The 18,220-nt window shown below is 43.0% G+C and overlaps 1 protein-coding gene and 1 long non-coding RNA gene across 4 annotated transcripts in view; one reads left to right on the top strand and one right to left on the bottom strand.

Annotated features, from left to right (window-relative positions):
- The window catches only part of LOC135096871 (solute carrier family 35 member F3-like), a 118,331-nt gene extending 107,378 nt beyond the window's left edge, over nucleotides 1–10,953 (top strand). For 2 of the 3 annotated variants that reach the window (XM_063998639.1, XM_063998638.1), the window contains 2 exons: nucleotides 1,657–1,831; nucleotides 10,603–10,952. In XM_063998639.1, coding sequence (XP_063854709.1) covers nucleotides 1,657–1,831; nucleotides 10,603–10,877 — 450 coding nt within the window. In that variant the 3' untranslated portion in view covers nucleotides 10,878–10,952. Of the gene's footprint in view, nucleotides 1–1,656; nucleotides 1,832–10,602 lie in introns of all 3 variants that reach the window. The other variant, XM_063998637.1, reaches the window with a different exon arrangement.
- LOC135096873 (uncharacterized) lies at nucleotides 8,364–10,660 on the bottom strand. Its single transcript, XR_010265125.1, has 3 exons — nucleotides 10,533–10,660; nucleotides 10,112–10,174; nucleotides 8,364–9,125 (listed from the first exon to the last, which is right to left on the bottom strand). It is a non-coding gene; the product is annotated as an uncharacterized LOC135096873 (long non-coding RNA).
- Nucleotides 10,954–18,220: the final 7,267 nt, after the last annotated feature.

Below are 18,220 nucleotides of genomic sequence, written 5' to 3'. Positions count from 1 at the left end.
CTGGACCTACATGGACTAAATAATGTCTGACGCTACTGTGTGTTTAATGTGCAAGGACACACTTAAGTATAATGGAAATATTTAAAGTATGATTAAGCATTTCCCCACGAAATATCCATTAGAATACGTGGAGATGCGGGAAGAGTCTGTGTCAGATATGGCTGGGAGTCAGAGACCAGCAGGAGCATCATCAGCCACGGTGTAGCTTACTTTATATCAAACGATTGACAGGACTCTGTTCTACAAAAATTACTCTGCTAAGAAGAAGGAACTTGATCACCTTTTAATGAAAACGATTGTTCAAGATCTTCAGCTACTATCTATAGCTGAAGATAAAAGGATTTAAAAGTTTCGTTCATGGCCTAAATCCTTGGCATGAGATGCCTAGTCAGTCGCAGAGTGTTGACGAGAACACATTTACCATTTCTTTATGAACAAGAAGTACAGCAAGTCCGTAAAGAACTTGAAAAAGCTAAAGACATTGATTGCATTGACCACAGACATCTGGACATGCAGGCAAACAAAAGGCTTTGTCACTGTCACACCACACTTCATTTCTCATGATTTTAATTTAGATCTGTTGTATTGGAGACAGTAATAACGACAAAAAATCATGCAGCACAGAATATAGCAGAGGAACTGACACATGTATGCAGTAAATGGGAAATTCTAGACAAGGTATATTGTGTTGTTACTGACAATGCTGCCAGTATGAGTTCAGCAATAAAGAACATCATGAATTTGCGTCATCTTCCATGCTTTGTTCATACACTAAATTTAGTTGTACAGGATTCAGTGAAAATTGTAAGAGAAATGCAAATAACAAAAGATAAAGTAAAACAAATTGTTGTCTTTTTCCACCATAGTGTCAAAGCCTCTGACAAACTGAGCCAGCTTCACCTACAGCACGGTGTTCCTGTCAAGAAACTAATTTAAGACATAGAGACTAGGTGGAACTCTACTTTCTATGTGCTGGAACGCTTCATTCAGCAAAGTGATCTCGTCACCACTACACTTTGCTTGCTGGGGAAAAATGACTTGTGCCTTCGCAGTGATGAGCTTAACCACATAGAAAAAAAAATGCAATTACTGTATTAGACTATTTTGATGATACAACAAGGCGAGGAGTTTCTGGCGCTGGTGTGCTTGATAAAGCAAATGTTTGGGATTCGAGATTCTGCTTTTGAACGCGAATGTGTAATGAACCGATCGAAAATTATTGCATGTGTTTTACCTACATCTCGCTCCTGTGTGCCTTCATTGCGTAGCTTTTCAACAGGTCTGCTCCTTCAGTGTCCCTCTTGTCATCTAAAAAATTACTAAACCCACAACATTACTTATACTAAGATCACTACCTTGCCTCCGTTTTCTTCGTTCCTTCATTTTCATTCTTGTCCTTGTCAGCGTCGTCGTCCTTGACCTCCTCCTCCTCCTCCTCCTCCTCCTCCTTGCTCTTGTTTTTGTTGTTGTTGTTGTTGCTTTTGTTGTTGTTCTCCTCCTCCTCCTCCTCCTGCTCCTCCTCCTTTTCCTTCTTCACCACCACCACCACCACCGCCCACATCCCCTTTACAGTACCACCAGTCCCCTGAACAATCGCCACCCCTCACGTAAGCCCATAACCCAACGCTAACACCTGCCTTCCCTTGGTTCCTGCAGCAGAGGGAGGTGTTCCACGCGCCCTTCTTCACCACCCGGTTCTGTACGGCCTGGACGGGGCTCTTCTGCCCGCTCTGCCTCGCCTGCCTCTCCTGCTTCCGGAGGGACAAGGACTCACTCAAGGTCTCCCTCAAAACCATCGCACAGAACTTCAGGGACCGCGGCGTCACTTTCAGTAAGTTAAGAGAGAGAGAGAGAGAGAGAGAGAGAGAGAGAGAGAGAGAGAGAGAGAGAGAGAGAGAGAGAGAGAGAGAGTGAAAAATAATTTGGGATTATTTTATTAGCTTTGGGGCACAACCCACCAGAATAATGAAAACTGACATGAAAAAAAAAATGACTATTTTTTTAGGGACTGAAAGATGGACGATTATTGATTATTGTTGATAAAAGGAATATTTTCAGTGGGGAGAGAAAGCAGTACTAGTTTTCTGTCTTGAACGTGCGAGGATCATATTGTAGTGTTATATGTTGTTATCGTCCAAAGTTTTAGTGTGTTAGGCACAGACAGGAAGGTCTCACGCGTGGAATCGATAATAGTTCAGAGGAAAGGAGGAACAGCAGCATTAAGAAGGATGAGGCTACGTCGATGAGGCTACGTCAGAGAAACACAGGAAAGAAAAGCTCCTGGCGGGGTAACTAGAATGACTGGGTTTTAGAAGATCATGGACGTTGCCTGCAGGATGAAGGGTCTCGGCTTGGGCTCGATGAATAAAAGACAAAGGCAAAGTTGACTGGACAAAAGTACAGTGGCAAAAATACGTGAGCAAGACAATAGAGAAGTGGGGAGTGTACTGATGCAAGACTGATGAACATTAGACACTGTGTTCTTGATTAACAATGGAAAGTCAGATCAACAATGTGAAAAACTGGGATGGAAAATATTAGTACAAGTGTGGCTAGAGAACACTGTTGTAAGAAGTCAAAATATCGAGAGAAATATGAAAGAACTAGTGTATAATGAAACTTTTTGTTGTAGAAGATCGGGAGCAAAGCTAATGAAAACTGCGTCATCATCATCATCATCATCATCATCATCATTATAAAATAAGGAAAGCTTCTGAAAATATTATCGAAAGAATGCAATGTGTCGAGAGAGATGGAAATGATGAGAGACGCGCACAGTATTTCTGGTAATAAATTTCTGCTTCCCATTCTCGATATTTTTGTGTCACCAATTCTACGTTTTTGCGACAGGAACATGAAGGAGTGTGCGAACGATAAAGTTTCACAAAGCAAAGAACGCTTTCGGCAGAGGCAAGTTAAAGGCAGCAGAGAGTGAGGGGATGCGGGGCCACTTGCCTCGGTGCAATGGTTGGCGCTGAGGTGACGCGTGGTGTGGTGACCGCCTCCTACAGATTTTACCTGGTTTACGTTTGAGGTGTGTGTGTGTGTGTGTGTGTTTGTGTGTGTGTGTGTATGTAAACGTTAATTCAAATCGATGCATTTCCTCACGTTACTTACACTGTAGACTTTGACATGTTAATAGAGACGTGTCCTTTCATCCCTCGAGGAGTGACGCCCGCCTGCCTCCCGCTCCAGCACGGCAGGTAAAGAAAACGAGAGTCTGTTCCCCGCCTCCCCTGGGGCACCTGTTTCAGATTGGAAAAGTTCTGCATTATTTTACCGAATCTCTTAATCTCTTGGTAAATAGGAAACGGCGAGCAACAAGCGACCTTTCATGGTTATTCATCACGATTCGAGATTACGACCTTAAATGTAACTTGTTTATCAATGCACCTTATATTTACATGTGACAGAATAGTCAGGCGTGGAGGGAAGGGCGCCTGAAGTGTGTGGACAGTGTGAAGACCAGTGCCAAGAAATGCCGGGGTTTTGGGTGCCGGAGAAAATCAGTGATGGTAAACTGTTGACGGTAGAAGATTAATTGGGAATTTTTTTGGTGATGCAGGTCAGATGGAAAATTTTTAAAGGTGGAAAAAATTATGGGAAGTTTCCGTGATGGAAGAAAGATAAGGAGTTTGTCGAGGCTGGTGACTGGCGGCTGGTCAGTGTTGGTGTCTTCACTCCATGGAGAGAGTTCTGAAAGTTGATAAAATAAAGACACGTATAAAAAAAAGTATAGAAGAATGAAAGCAGCGTTAGTTAAAGAGTGGAAGGTTTTCAACACATCACTGGTTCACTTCAGGCTGAAACACAAGCAAGGGGAAACAGTAACATCGAAAACAAGCCACTAGCCAGGGACGCTCAGTGGAAACTCGATAACAGCCAATACCTGCCGTGAAATTACCTCGTGCCGCCGCCGCCCTTCACGCCACCACGCCTCAGGACGCAACATTACGAGCTGATAGTGTAAAAAAAATGCAGATAGGAATCCAAAGGGCTTTCAGATATACAAGTCTACAGACAGTGCTCTGTGATCAAATTTACAGATCCCTTGCAAGTCTGATGGCGAAATTTAAACATACACTAATACTCGCGCGTGTGGACTTGTCATTAGTATATATGAGGAATGAGCATTGCAACAGCTTTCATAGTTGAACAATTATTGATAGACCATTGCGAGATTCAGCAGTGCAATACACACAAGAACGCACCCCACCATCCACTGGGAACACAGGCAACACACACACTCAAGAACCATCCTACCTACGCCGCAGGCACGCAGTGAACTGTTACTAACACTGACGGGACAAAAAACAGCAATGTACTTTTCCTGACAAAGTTTTCTTGGCTTTAGTCGTTTAGTGGACAGAGGAGAGGGAGAGAAGACGCAAAACAAAAGACGAAGGGAGAACGGCATGGAGAAAGAGAGAGAGAGAGAGAGAGAGAGAGAGAGAGAGAGAGAGAGAGAGAGAGAGAGAGAGAGAGAATGGAAGGGGTGAGGCTGGGTAATGAGGATCATCCTCTGCATAGGTTTTCTCGCCACCAGTTTGTTATGAAGGCTAGTGGGAAGCTCGGCAAGGACTACACGTGAGGACAGAATGGGAGCAGTGAAAGACAGAGAGGTAGTTAGACTGGCCAATGATGATGATCTCGAAATTTCCTTCCTTTCTTCACCAGTTTCTTAATCCTTTTCCTCCAGAACATCTTCTCCCCAATTATTTACGTTTTGACGCTCATACTTATGCTAGTGTCTTAAATAACTCTGTAGCTTGAAAATACAAAACTTGACTTCTTACTCTCTCATTTCGTATCTATGTGTCCATGCAGACAGTCTTCCAGTGCTGTGAATGTTAACAGGGAGTGCAGCACAGTGAGGGCTTAATGAGATCCACGGGCAAACTCAGTAAGAAGAAACAACAGAAAGGCAGGAAAGTGGAGAGGCTAATGATGCCGCCCTCTGAGAATTAGTCCCTCCATTCGTTCCGTGATGAGACCCAGGGGCGAGGCTACCAAAGACTTTCACCGCCTAAGTCAGGAAGGGACAGGACGAGGAAACTGGAGAGGCTGATGATGACTCGCTCTCAGAGCCAATCCCTCTTTTGGTTTTATAAATAGATCCTAGAGGCACACACACACTGACACACACACACACACACACACACACACACTAATTATAGTGACGTTTACAAGCAACAAAACCACGCGGGAACTTTGCTTCTCACTCATGCATGTAAACGAGGAAGCTCTCAGTAAAGTGATGGCTATTTGGGATGCTGAGGGAGTAATATGGTTATGAGAGGACTGTTACACGAGGCATTAAGGGAGGAACTGGTTGAGTAAGTGGTATAGAGAAGGTAGGAAGGCTGGAGATTACATTCATACCAGAAAACGATTTTATTCAATGTAAGGACACACACATAAGCATGAAACAGTCCTTTACAGTACAGCAATAGATACACTGTACTCAGATGAATTACTAATGATGATACATACAATATATTCACGATAACCTCCAGCATCATTGCATCACATACTATAACTGTTTTGATGGACTAATGCTTACATAGCTGCACCATACGTATTCCTGCTTCTGGATAGCGTATTACAGTACATTACCTAATCCTTTCACTGCTGCGATCTTCCTTTGTTAACTTTGAAAAGGGTGTGAAAAAATGTTTGCATGGATACAGAAGAGAGAGAGAGAGAGAGAGAGAGAGAGAGAGAGAGAGAGAGAGAGAGAGAGAGAGAGAGAGAGAGAGAGAGAGAGAGAGTTAATTAATTTAGCTACAGGACAATTTGAGTCTGTAGCACATAAGTGTTCAAAAACTGACGGTTGGATACGGGAAAATAGTTGTGTAGTAGTGAAAGGGTTGATATCAAGAGTAATGCTAATTTATCACGTAGTTTATATCATCTACTACTCACTGGAATCCCACTATTAACATTCCTGATTCAGTATAACGTACAGCACCATTACTTCACCTACAACCTGTGCATTACGAGTACTATCAGTGTCTTAACCTCTGCATATTATCGGTTATTACGCAACAATGCACATCACACATGATGCAGGATAACATGCAGCACTTACTGCAGCTACTTACTGTCACTGGCGCCTTATCAGTTATCAGTAACTACTTAACAACACATCACAGAGCACAAGAACTTGAGGAGGTAAGCGAAAAAAAACAAGGAAAGACTGCAATTTATTGGAAGACGGAAGACGAAAATAGGAGCCTAATTTACTGAGGGTGTAGCTATAAAGGTAAGGAGATAGATGAGAGAGAAGAAAAGAGTAGACGAAAATGAAAGGTTGCTGCAGGAAGACCAAAGGAAGAGAAACAGGGAAGAAAGGGAAGGGAAAGCTGGAAGACAGACCTTTCCGTGCTGAGATATGGTTAATTATGCTGTAAGTTCTTGTTATCTCACGGAACTGTAATTTACCTCTTGCCGGGTGTCTCTCTCTCTCTCTCTCTCTCTCTCTCTCTCTCTCTCTCTCTCTCTCTCTCTCTCTCTCTCTCTCTCTCTCTCTCTCTCTCTCTCTCTCTCTCTCTCTCTATATATATATATATATGCTGTGTGTTTGAGGAAGATAAGGAAATGGGAGAAGAAAGGAAGAGGAATGTGATGAAGATGAAGCGGAGAAGGAGGAGGAGGAGAAGGAGGAGGAGGAGGAGAAGCAGAAAGGAAAGGAAAAACAGGAAAATGGGATGAAGATGAAGAGGAGAATGAGGCGGTGGAGGAGTAGGAGGAGGGTGGGGGTAAGGAAGGAAGAAGAATGTGTTGAAGACGGAGAGGAGAAGGAGAGAATGACTGTTGTGATGGACGCTGCATGCGTGACCATGCCAAGTGTTGTGGTTGTGAGCTCTTACCTGCCTCGTGCATCACTGAGGGACGCTTCATGAGGTGGACAGGCCCTTCATCTCCTACTGCTGTTCTCGCTCAGTACCACCACCACCACCACCACCATCAAGGTCACACCTGCTACACCTACACAGTGCGTGTTGATGGAGCGTTAGCCCACGCTCCCTACACACACAGACATGCCAGTATTCTAAAACGCTTTGCTCTCTCACCACGAGTATTTTCCAAGGTCATAGAGATGATTAGCCGGGTTGTCAGAATGTTTCTCTTGTTAAGGCACTCAGCAAGGTTAGTTTACCCAAAGAAATCATTTTCTGCGATAAATTGTAATGAGAGAAAACACGATATGTAGAATTTAATAGTGCACTTATTTTCACTCCGTGATGAATTTAAAGCCCTTTAAAGCGCATTTAAGCGGTATTGGTAGTGGATCACGCGTCATTTAAAGGTCCCGTTATCATTGTAAAATAACTCTTTCCTGAATTTTTCCGTGAGAGCACACAATTATATATTTTCTCGATTGTATTCGTAATTTAAAGTGCATGACCGATCCTCGATAACCTGATTGTGGTGGCCTGGCTGTAGAGGCCCCGAGGCATTGGCGCGAGAGGCAGGCTGACGAGGACTACGTATCTTTGTCCCTTTTTTCCCGTCATTTCCCTGCACCCTGCCACCCTTGACTATATGTCAAGATACCCTTCTCAAAGAAGAAGTTGATGCAAAAGGCAAGAAAGCAAAAGAAAAGAGAGAACAATTTGAGACAATTTCAAGCCTCTCACAGCAGTGACGTGGCTCCCATCACCAACGCTGCCTCAACACCTGTTGGTGTTATTTCTACTGCTGCTGCTTCTTCTGCAACCGCTTCTACTGGTGTTGCCCCTGCTACTGTTACTGCAGTTTGTCATACCATTGCTACCGTGCTGCCGTGTTGGAACACAACTTTGGATACCTGGCATCAAGTCTCTTACTCCACCTCGGATTTCCCACATCACACCACACACTACATGCACTGATCAATAAAGACAAGGAAATGCTGAGAAATGCAGAATGCAACAGAAAAAAAAAAAACAGAAGAGAAAGATAGAAGCAGGTGAAGAGTGCGAGGCAGGTGCACACTGAAAAGCTGGCAACAACGAATGAGGTGGCTCCTCATGACACCCACACCATGTGTGCATAATATTTTTTTTCCAAAAAAGGTGAGCAGTGGCCATCAGAATGAAACATTGTACCACATACTAATGTAGAATACAATGAATTATGAGAGAGTAATATTTGTTGGCCAAAAAAACTGCACACAAAAAGATTAAAGGGCGGCAAAGTAAGAAAAACTTCAAATGCTCGTATCTCAAAAGTGCATTGCCTTAACTTCAAAATTCCTGAGATTAGAAAGTTTTTAATCGATCTTAAATCTGTTTGCAGTTTTGGACAGGGAAGTAAAACAGCAACATTTGATAGTTAGATTTTTCTTCTAGATTGTATTTGTTGGTCACAAGGAGGATGGAAACATTAAAAAAATAGTAGAGAATGAGTACATTAATACAAAATTCATAAGTACTATTATTTTTCGAATCCATGGATTGTCTAACTTGGAAAAGTAGAGGAATGTTCATTCTTTAATTCTATATAAAGAAAACTGAAATCGGATTAAAAACACAGAAACTCATCCCATTTTAAATGGGTAGTAAATTTACATAAAAAGTGATTTTTTTTTTTCTTTTAAGACATCTTGATATTGTAAGTGAATGATCAGTACAGTACTGCACTCAGTCCATAGAAAAATTCATGACGATTGGTGTAATATGACACACTGACCTCGTTGAGTATATAAATCTTGTTCATTTGTCACTAGAAACGTAAAAAGACCTTTAAAAACCTTTGTGACTTTAACTTAAGACTCTGAATGTAGTGAGGATGTGGTGCAGCAGTGTTTCAGAATACTGTCCACAGACACAGACACACAGACACACACACAGCACAAGCATCACTCCACGGTCCCTTCATACCCGTCACTCCCTTCCATTTGTCACGTCGCAGCAGGACGAAGAACATGACCACCATTCCGAGCCTTCCAGAGAGAGAGACTCGCTCCCTCTCTCCTCTCAGCGTCCCCTCATCTTTAGTCTGCTTGGCCATGGCTGGCTAGATTTTGGTTAGACAGACTCACACTCCCTTGGCGTCCTGCATTTCCGATATTTTCCGGTAAAAACACGGTCCTTTTGTTCGGATAACCTCCCTTGAGAGTCGTGATGCTGGGTATTCATCTTGAGTAAGAGGAGAAATGGGACGATGTATCTTTCTTCTCTCTCTCTCTCTCTCTCTCTCTCTCTCTCTCTCTCTCTCTCTCTCTCTCTCTCTCTCTCTCTCTTTCCTTTGCCAGCAGCAATGCGCGCTATACATGAACGTGTTAGTTAAATTATTTCCTCATGCTTCCCTCCCTCATGCCGCTCTCTCGTGTTGTCGTATGGGAAAGGAAGGAAATCAGTGAAATGGTAAACAGGGAGGCTGGGGAAGGAATGCATGACTGAGGGGAAGGAAAAGATGATCCGTGGACGCGTGGGTGAGTCAGTGTGGGAAAGATGGGGTGACATGAATGGAGAGTGGACCAAACAGATATAGAAAAAGAAACCGGATGAAAGTATTTTTTGAAAGAGAGAGAGAGAGAGAGAGAGAGAGAGAGAGAGAGAGAGAGAGAGAGAGAGAGAGAGAGTTTTTGTGGTCGTGTCTCTCAGTATAGTGGTGGGATGCCGCGGCCTTTCAGCTCCTCCTCCGTGGTGGGTTGTCTTTGTGCTCACGAGACCGAGTTGCGGAGGAGGAGACAGGAAGGCAAATAAGAAAGAGAGAGAAAAATGGTAGCACGGGGAACATGAGCCAGAAAGAGAGAGAGAGAGAGAGAGAGAGAGAGAGAGAGAGAGAGAGAGAGAGAGAGAGAGAGAGAGAGAGAGAGAGAGAGAGAACCGGATATCTGGTGAAATGAAAAAAAAAAAATGAAAATTGGTGTTTTGTGTTTTCATTTAGTGTGTGGATCTTTGTTCGCTCTTCCGCTTTATTTTCTCTTTGGTGTTTTTTGTTGTTGTTGTTGTTGCTGTTTTTGTTTTTCAAAGCTCGCTCGCTCTCTTGCTCGCTCACTCAGTCACTCACTCTTACTCACTCACGCTTACTCACTCACTCATACTCAAACGCACGTCAACAGAAAGGAAAAAAAATTGCCTGCACTGACTATTATAACTCAGTAGCCACTGTTACTCACCACACTCCCTCTTCTGTCATTGCTTCTCACCAGCCAGAAGGCCGTTCTCAAATAACTCATTCCCTGAAAAAGAAGAAAAATGGTGTAGCAAACCTAAGCTGTTACTGAGCAGCTCGTCGTGTTGATTATTATTCGTTGAAGATTGTGAGTGGAAGTAGATTTTCACATTCTTTGATATTTAATGTTATTCTTATCTTATTCACTCATTCACCCACTTACTCCTTCACACTCATTCACCCACTCACTCATTCTCTCACAAATTCTCCCTCACGGACACACCATTTGGTCTACACCCACTCCAACTCAATGCTTTAATTTACAACCTCACTCACTTAAGTACACTCATTTCCATCCTCACCTCTACTTAACCTCTACAATCTCACTAATCACCACCACCACCACCACCAACACGAGTACCTACCCCAGCTCACCACTCCCTTTCCCTCTCTCCACCCGGTGCTGCCTCTTCTGCATGCCGTGGCTGGTGACAGGCTACATGCACGTCTACTCGCTTTGGATCTTCGACTGCACTGACGTCATGGCTCTCTACTCTGCCCACGTCTCCTTCGTGTTCCTCCTCTCGTGGGTGATCCTGCATGACCAGTTTGTCGGCGTCAGGGTGAGTAGACTGACTGGGCGGGAGGGTGTTGATGGGCGTCTGTGGTATGTGATGTGGTCTGTGCTGCTGCTGTGTTGTGTATGGAAACTGTTGGTCTTGGTCTTCTCCGTGAGCTGGAGTGACTGTTGTTGGTGTATTATGTCTTGATCACTGCTGTTGCTCTTTTCTTTATGTATGTGTTTCTTTTTTTTTTTATTTTAGATGTTGGGTGCTTCTTTTTAGATAACTAAACTGATAAAAAAGATAACGCCTCAATGTGTGTGTGTGTGTGTGTGTGTGTGTGTGTGTGTGTGTGTGTGTGTGTGTGTGTGTGTGTGTGTGTGTGTGTGTGTGTGTGTGTGTGTGTGTTAGTTGTGTAAAAATGCAATATTTCCAAATTGTAGATATTAAGATGAAAAAAAAAAGTGAGTTTAGTTCTTTACCTGAGCTGTGGCTTATTTGTTTTGACTTCTTTCTTTAACGTTCTTCCATAATCATCCTCTTCTTCACTGTTTTCTAGATGCTATATTTATTTTTTTTTAATTACGTGTAAGTTTTGAATCAGCTAATATTCTCCATGGTTCACCTTTAATTTCAGTATTTTCCATGTACCTTTATTCATTTTTTCTTATAGTTTATTCGCTCATTCATTCATTTAATCATTAGTATGGCGAACTAATTACTCAGTCGAAGATCAGTTACTCAAGTTATTCAGTCAGTCAGTCACTTAGTTATTCAGTCAACCAGTCAGTCAGTCAGTCAGCCACTCAGCAAGTCACTAAGTCAGTCATTGAGCCACTCAGTCAGTCAATCAGCCATCAGCCAACCAGTCAATCAGTCCGTCATTCAGTCACTCAGCACCGCAGCTCACATTGATTGCCTTGCACGTACTGTTGCCTCTCACTGTCCGTACCTTACCGCCTTTAGCAGCAGCATACAGTTTGTGGCCTTCCTTCATCACGGGGACACACCCTTACATGACACACAAGCCCCAGTGACCAGACAACCTTCACCTTTCACCAGGAGTATATTAACCAACAGCAATTACTGACACAAGCCTTACACACCTCTGCACTGCTCCCTCACGACAGCCAACCCCAAAATGCTCCTTGTGTGGAGTAATGAGTTGATGAGTCTTGTTGGCACGAGTTGACTTATACTAGTAGAGGTTATACGTTCGACTATTCTCGCTTCTCCTCAAGGTCACTGTAATGTGGTTCAAGTTTAAACAGTAATTTAGAAAGGCAACAAAGAGAGTGATGCAATTTTTCAAACCTTTTAGTGCCTGTGTTCTTCTATTATTGCGTGTTAAAATCGTCTGGGGTTATTTCAGTGCAAGGACACGCGTCATATTGTTTTCAGCTGTCAGAGTGTAGACTGTAGTGTGATCGTGCGTGTGATGTCTGTACTCGAGGAAGTGGAGGAAGGGATGGAAGGTTGAGAGAAACACTGATGGGAGTATTGCAAAAGATACATCAAAAAAACACTATGAAGGTACATACAGGCTACGAGGAAATGCCGACAAAGGAAAGGGTGAGGCAAGGCGCCACTCTCCTAACCTGTCCACGGTAGTATTACAGGAAGCTTTAAAGAATGAAGAATGCAAAGAATTATGATACATGAAGAATTGCTAAATATTTAAATACCTGAATAACCTTATGATGTCTGGAGAGTCTTGTCATGAATCTCGGAGCGTGGTAAACTCAGGGGTATTATTCTTAGTTACTGTTTAGTGCAACAAAATTCTTTGTGTGTCTATCTCACTCATAATAAACACCGATAATGTTTATTTTTGTCGTTTGTTAAATTTACAATTGTGCTTAATGATGTTTTCCATTTTCCTGCGACTTAAATTAATTCAAGAGAGTGGAATTAAATAATCTCTGGAATTAAGTCTGCAAGCTCTTTTATATTAACTTTTCAGAGACCAGCTTTTTTTTTTTATGCTTAGGTAATAAATACAATGTAGCTCTCTTCTGTCTACTAAGATCCGCATTCTCAAACATTTCACCGCTCCGTCTCACCTCTACTCATGTGTTTCTAGTGGAAGTTATTGTTTTCAGGAGCGTTTCCAATGACGCTAGTATTAATGTGACAAAGACTCCATCATCAAGCTTATAAAACAGTCGTAATGAGAGAACAAAGCACTCAAGAATACGAGAAAATAATACAGTTATCTTGGTGCTGATCTCATGTCATTCAGTTATTGTAGTCACTAACCTTTGCTGCCGGTATACAGTCAGTCTTTGTGTGCAATCTCAACAACACATGACCATCCTCGTTTGACCCTTCTTCCTTCGCGTCCATCGGTGGAGTAGTGTCGGCACGGATGTTGCCAGTGTTGAATCGCTGTTCAGTGTTCCGGTCACGTCTTATCCTCGGTTAGGGGGAAACTTTTATCTCAGTGGTGTGGTAGTGGTGATGGATGAGGAGAAGAGAGAAAGAGAGAGACGACGACTGCACACTCTCCCGCTCCTACTGCCGCCTCGACAGTCAGCGTGCTGTCACTGAGCTGAACAGGCAGCTCGGACTGGTGGAGCAGTGGGGAAAGATGTGGCAGGTAAACTTCGCTCCTGAGAAGACGCAGGCGATGGTCATCTCGCGGTCCCCAGGTGCCTCACACGCAGTCTCAGGACAGCTGCGTTTTGGAGGCAAGAGCCTGCCACTTCAGGATTATATCAAGATCCTGGGCGTGTCTGTGGACCGCGGCCTACGCTTCGATCACCACATCGGTGTCGTCGCCCGCCAGACCTCTCTCCGAGTCTCTGCCCTGCGCAGGATGGCGAACACCCTCGACCCACGGGGCATCCTCACGCTATACAGGGCACAGATACGCCCATGTATGGAGTACGGTGCCCTGTCCTGGATGTCGAGTGCCCCCACCCACATGCAGAGACTGGATGCTGTGCAGCGGCGAGCTCTGCGTCTGGTGGCCACCCATGAGGACCAACAGCACCAACCACCAGTAACGTCACTGGAGCATCGCCGGGACGTGTCGGCGCTAGTGGTGTGCCACAAAACTCAGGTGCAGAGGGTCCCTCACCTTGACTCCCTGAGGTTGCTGCCACACACAGTGCAGAGGTGCACCAGAGCTGCGGCCAGTAGCGACGAGCTAGTGAAGGTGCCTCGATCTCGCTCTAGCCAACACCAGCGTACCTACACAGCCAGGACTTCGCGGCTGTGGAACATGTTCACGGCGGCCACGCCCCAAGTGCAGGACATGTCCACGCACCAGGTGAAGCTGGCAGCCCACAGCTGGCGTAGCACGCACCTGTCCCCACTGGTGCTTTAAATTTTTATTATTTTATTGTATTATTGTATTAGCATTATCATCTTTATGTTAAATATGTATAGTGTTATTCCTGTTAATAATACTATCATAGGCTTCTTAAATAATTCCATACTCAACGTGGAATTTTAAGCCTTTCTGTAAATATTTGTTTAAAAAAAAAAAAAAAAAAAAAAAAGAGAGAGAGAGAGAGAGAGAGAGAGAGAGAGAGAGAGAGAGAGAGAGAGAGAGAGAGAGAGAGAGAGAGAGAGAGAGAGGATAAGATGGAGGGGAGAAGAGGAGATTAAGAGTGAAGGAGGATGTAAGGAAAAAGAAGGAAAAGGGAAGGGCACGAGATGTGGAAGATACTGAATGTGGTACTGAAGGAAGAGATGAAGAGTCACGTTAACATGAAAAGAAAAGAAGGACACTACAGCCTGCCATCTTTCATCCCTACTACTGTATTCCATCCTTTCACCCAAACTAGTCTTTATTCTTCTAAACCTTTTATATCACTCCTGTCTATACCCTTTAGTTAGTTAAGGATTACACATTAATAAGAGCATGAGGAGAAAGGGAGGGCAAGGAGGAGGAGTAGGAAGAAAAAAAATACAGAATATGTGGAGACAGAAAGGAAGTTAAAGGAAGTTACATGCTCTTGCCTCTTGATAATTCACATGTGTACCCATTTTCTTTGACCTGGTTGCGGAAGAGGAAGAGGAAAAGGAGAAACACAAAGGAATACCAAGGAAGAGTAAGCATCTGTACATAAGCTGATCCTTAAGGAGCCGTTTGTATGTGAAAAACTACACTACCTGATCCACAGACGCAGGATAACAAAGGGCAAAGGAGGAGGAGGAGGAGGAGGAGGTGTTAATGGTGAGTGTTGTGGTAATGGTGGTGGTGTTAAGAGCCAGAAACTGGAAGACGCAATACTCGTAAAAAAAGAATGGCTAATAAGAGAAGCGTGGATAGACACAAGAAACAAGAGGAGGAGGAAGAAGAAGAACAAACGGGGTATAAGAAAGAAGATGATGACGAGGATAGAGATAAGAAATAACATGAGCAGGAGAGGGAAGAAGAAACGGAGTATAATGAAGAGGAAGATGACAAAGGTAGAAATAAGAAATAAAATGAAAAGGATTAGGAAGAAGAAACGTAGTATAAGAAAGAGGAGGATGACAAAGATATAGACAAGAAGTAACAAGAGAAAGGAACCTTGAAGAATGATGTGTGTTTTGCTGGACACGGCTACTCCTGCACCTGTGTTTTTGTGTGACGCAGAAAGAGGTGGAGAGTGACGGTGGGAAGAGAAGATAGGTGTACGATTATTATTATTATTATTATTATTATTATTATTATTATTATTATTATTATTATTATTATTATTATTATTTTCTTTTTTTGTAGAGCAACACTAGTTTAAGTACCTATGTATATGTATTGATTTTGCACATGTTGTCGTTGCTGTTATTGCTGCTGCTGATGATGATGATAGTGATAATGATAATATAATGTACTATGGGCTTCAGAGGCGGTGTTGCATTTTATTTATTTATTCATTTATTTATTTTATTTTATTTATTTATTTATTTATTTATTTTTTTTTTGAGGGGGTGGGGGATGGAATAATGCAAACAGGTCTAGCAGACTGATGAATTGGCATTTACTTTGACAGACTAGATTGTGGTGGTGGTGGTAGTAGTGGTGTTGGTAGTGATGGTGGCGGTGGCGGCAGCAACAATGATGGCCAAGTACAGAAAAAAAAAAAAAAAAGATAGCAAGCTTGATAGTGTGCGTCACCGCTCGATAGCTAATCACAAGGAGCCCTACAGGAGGACAAGAGGAAGGGAGAGAAGATGAATGAAGGAGAATCGAAGAGAAAGAATGGGAAAGACTGGGAAGGGTTTAGCACTGTACCATAACAAGACTCAGCACATACGCCTTTGTTCGATATTGTTCAGTCGTTCACAATGTTGGACTGAAAAAAAAAAAAGTAAACGCACCGAAGAAAATACACATAAAAAAAATAGATGAAGCACACCATCTGAAGACTTGTATTATATTTATACCGATACACTAAAAAAAAAAAAAATCAAAGGATATAAAAGTACATTGATATGCTTTATGGCTAAACACAACCAACTCTCTTGTTTAAGTGTATCGCAGTGAGAGAGAGAGAGAGAGAGAGAGAGAGAGAGAGAGAGAGAGAGAGAGAGAGAGAGAGAGAGAGAGAGAGAGAGAGAGAGAGAGAGCTACGTATTAACAGTGAGCACGTGTCAAATTATCATCTTAGAGCAGGAAAGTGCTAATATCCGTGGAGAGTCCCGTAGGAGATGAGATGAGATGAGAGGGAAGAGTGGCAGCAGACCATGAAGCAGCGAATATTGACAAGTGGCATTAATAAACACACACGTCTTGCTCTTCTTTCCCCTTCGCTTGATCACGTTTGGCTCAACACTCGGGTCTTGCTTGGCTGTCTTCCTTTTGTTCCGTAGGTGTCTCTAATGATGAGGAGGGAATTACACGCTACACCAAACAATGGTGGAAGTAGTAGTAGTAGCAGTAGTAGTAGTAGTAGCAGCAGCAGCAGCAATGATAATAATAGTAGTAATAATCTGTGTATATCTATTAATGTCTTTCTATATACCAGGCTGGCATCACACACTCTTAGACCCTGTTGTAAACGAAGAGTCTCGTAAACATAATAATAATGACAATAATAATAATAATAATAATAATAATAACAATAATAATAATAATAATAATAATAATAATAATAATAATAATAACAATAATGATAATAATAATATGGAGATGATGAAAACAATAGTAATGACGATAATGTTTACTTTATTCTTACTACGTGTAGTAATAGCTGGTAATTGCAAAGGGCTAAGGAAATTGTAAGTAGTAGTGAACAGATTGACAGTGAACGCGTAAAGATAACAGTGTGTGTGTGTGTGTGTGTGTGTAAAGACGGATCCCTACTTAATGAAGCAGTTTCCCTATCTATATTTCTAACAAAAGTGCAAAAAGAAATGTTTCACGATACACCGTATCGTGAAACATTTCTGCCCGCAGCCGGACTACTTTCAAGAGGCTGTAGTTGAAATTACACGAGTTTTAAGAGTGTTTCTACGGTTCTAGTGACAGAATGGTAAGGTCTCTACAGCATCAACGGGAGAAGCAGTCTTGAAAACCCGGGTAATTATCTTTGTGGCCTTTGAAAATAGTCTGGTGAGAGAGCAAAGCTTTTCAAAATACAGGCACATAACCTTGCTTCATGCTTCATGAAAAACAAGTGCATTCATGATACCTGAGACTGCCTTGCTACATTTCCCCCATTAGCCTGTCTCTCACTGGTGAAAACACCCGCATTACATGTATTACGTTATTTCATTAGTCACAAGTCGCTATTTCAAGTTTATATAAGCCTCAATAAATACGAGGGCTGTTGTGTTAGCCTGCTTCCCGTTTGCCAATCAGAGCGTTCTTCTTTTCCGTTTTCTTTCTTACTCTTCGTAAAGCTCACGTATCCTTCATTTATCCTTACTTCTTGCCTCACAGTGTATTGCTAAGTGTCTTCTACTGCTAATATAACCGTGATTCTATTATTTTGTATCATACGAGTAGTAGTACGAGTGTGGCTCTGTTCTTAATGAGAATTACCTCAGCACAGCCTCCACCAATCATCACCAAGTATTCAAGTCACGTGATACTCTCTCCTCGCCGTCTCTTCAGCCATTCGCCCTGCGCCCGCTGACGTGACGGGTTTCCGGTTGTGTTACGGCCATGAAGCGGTGTTGCGTCTGTCCTCGGCGGGTTTGTTGTGGTGGACTACGGTGTGGGGGGAGAGGTGGATGTGAGTATGGCTGGCCTGTTGGTGGATAGGGAGGAGTGGATAGTGGAAGAGAGATGTGGAGAGTAGGATGGTGGACGGGGGAAGTGGAGGTGGCTATGGCGGACGTGACTGGGTTGAGGTGGTGGTTGTGGTGGTGTTTGGTGTGTGTGTGTGTGTGTGGTTGTATTGGATGGAAGTGGTTTGGATGACTAGGATGATGGACGTGATCGGCAGGTGATGGTGGTGGTAATTGGGGGGGGGGTTGTAAATGGTAGCCTGGGGGAGTTGGAATGGTTGTAGGGGGGTGTTGGAAGTGATGGTGAACGTGACTGGCTTGTGGTAAAGGTGGTTGTGGTTGTTGGGGATGGTGGTGGTTGAGTAATAGTGGTGGGGGTAGCG

The sequence above is a fragment of the Scylla paramamosain genome, unplaced genomic scaffold (genome assembly GCF_035594125.1).
Source record: "Scylla paramamosain isolate STU-SP2022 unplaced genomic scaffold, ASM3559412v1 Contig8, whole genome shotgun sequence".
Classification (NCBI taxonomy): Eukaryota; Metazoa; Arthropoda; class Malacostraca; order Decapoda; family Portunidae; genus Scylla; species Scylla paramamosain.
This window is presented reverse-complemented; position numbering and strand designations above follow the sequence as displayed.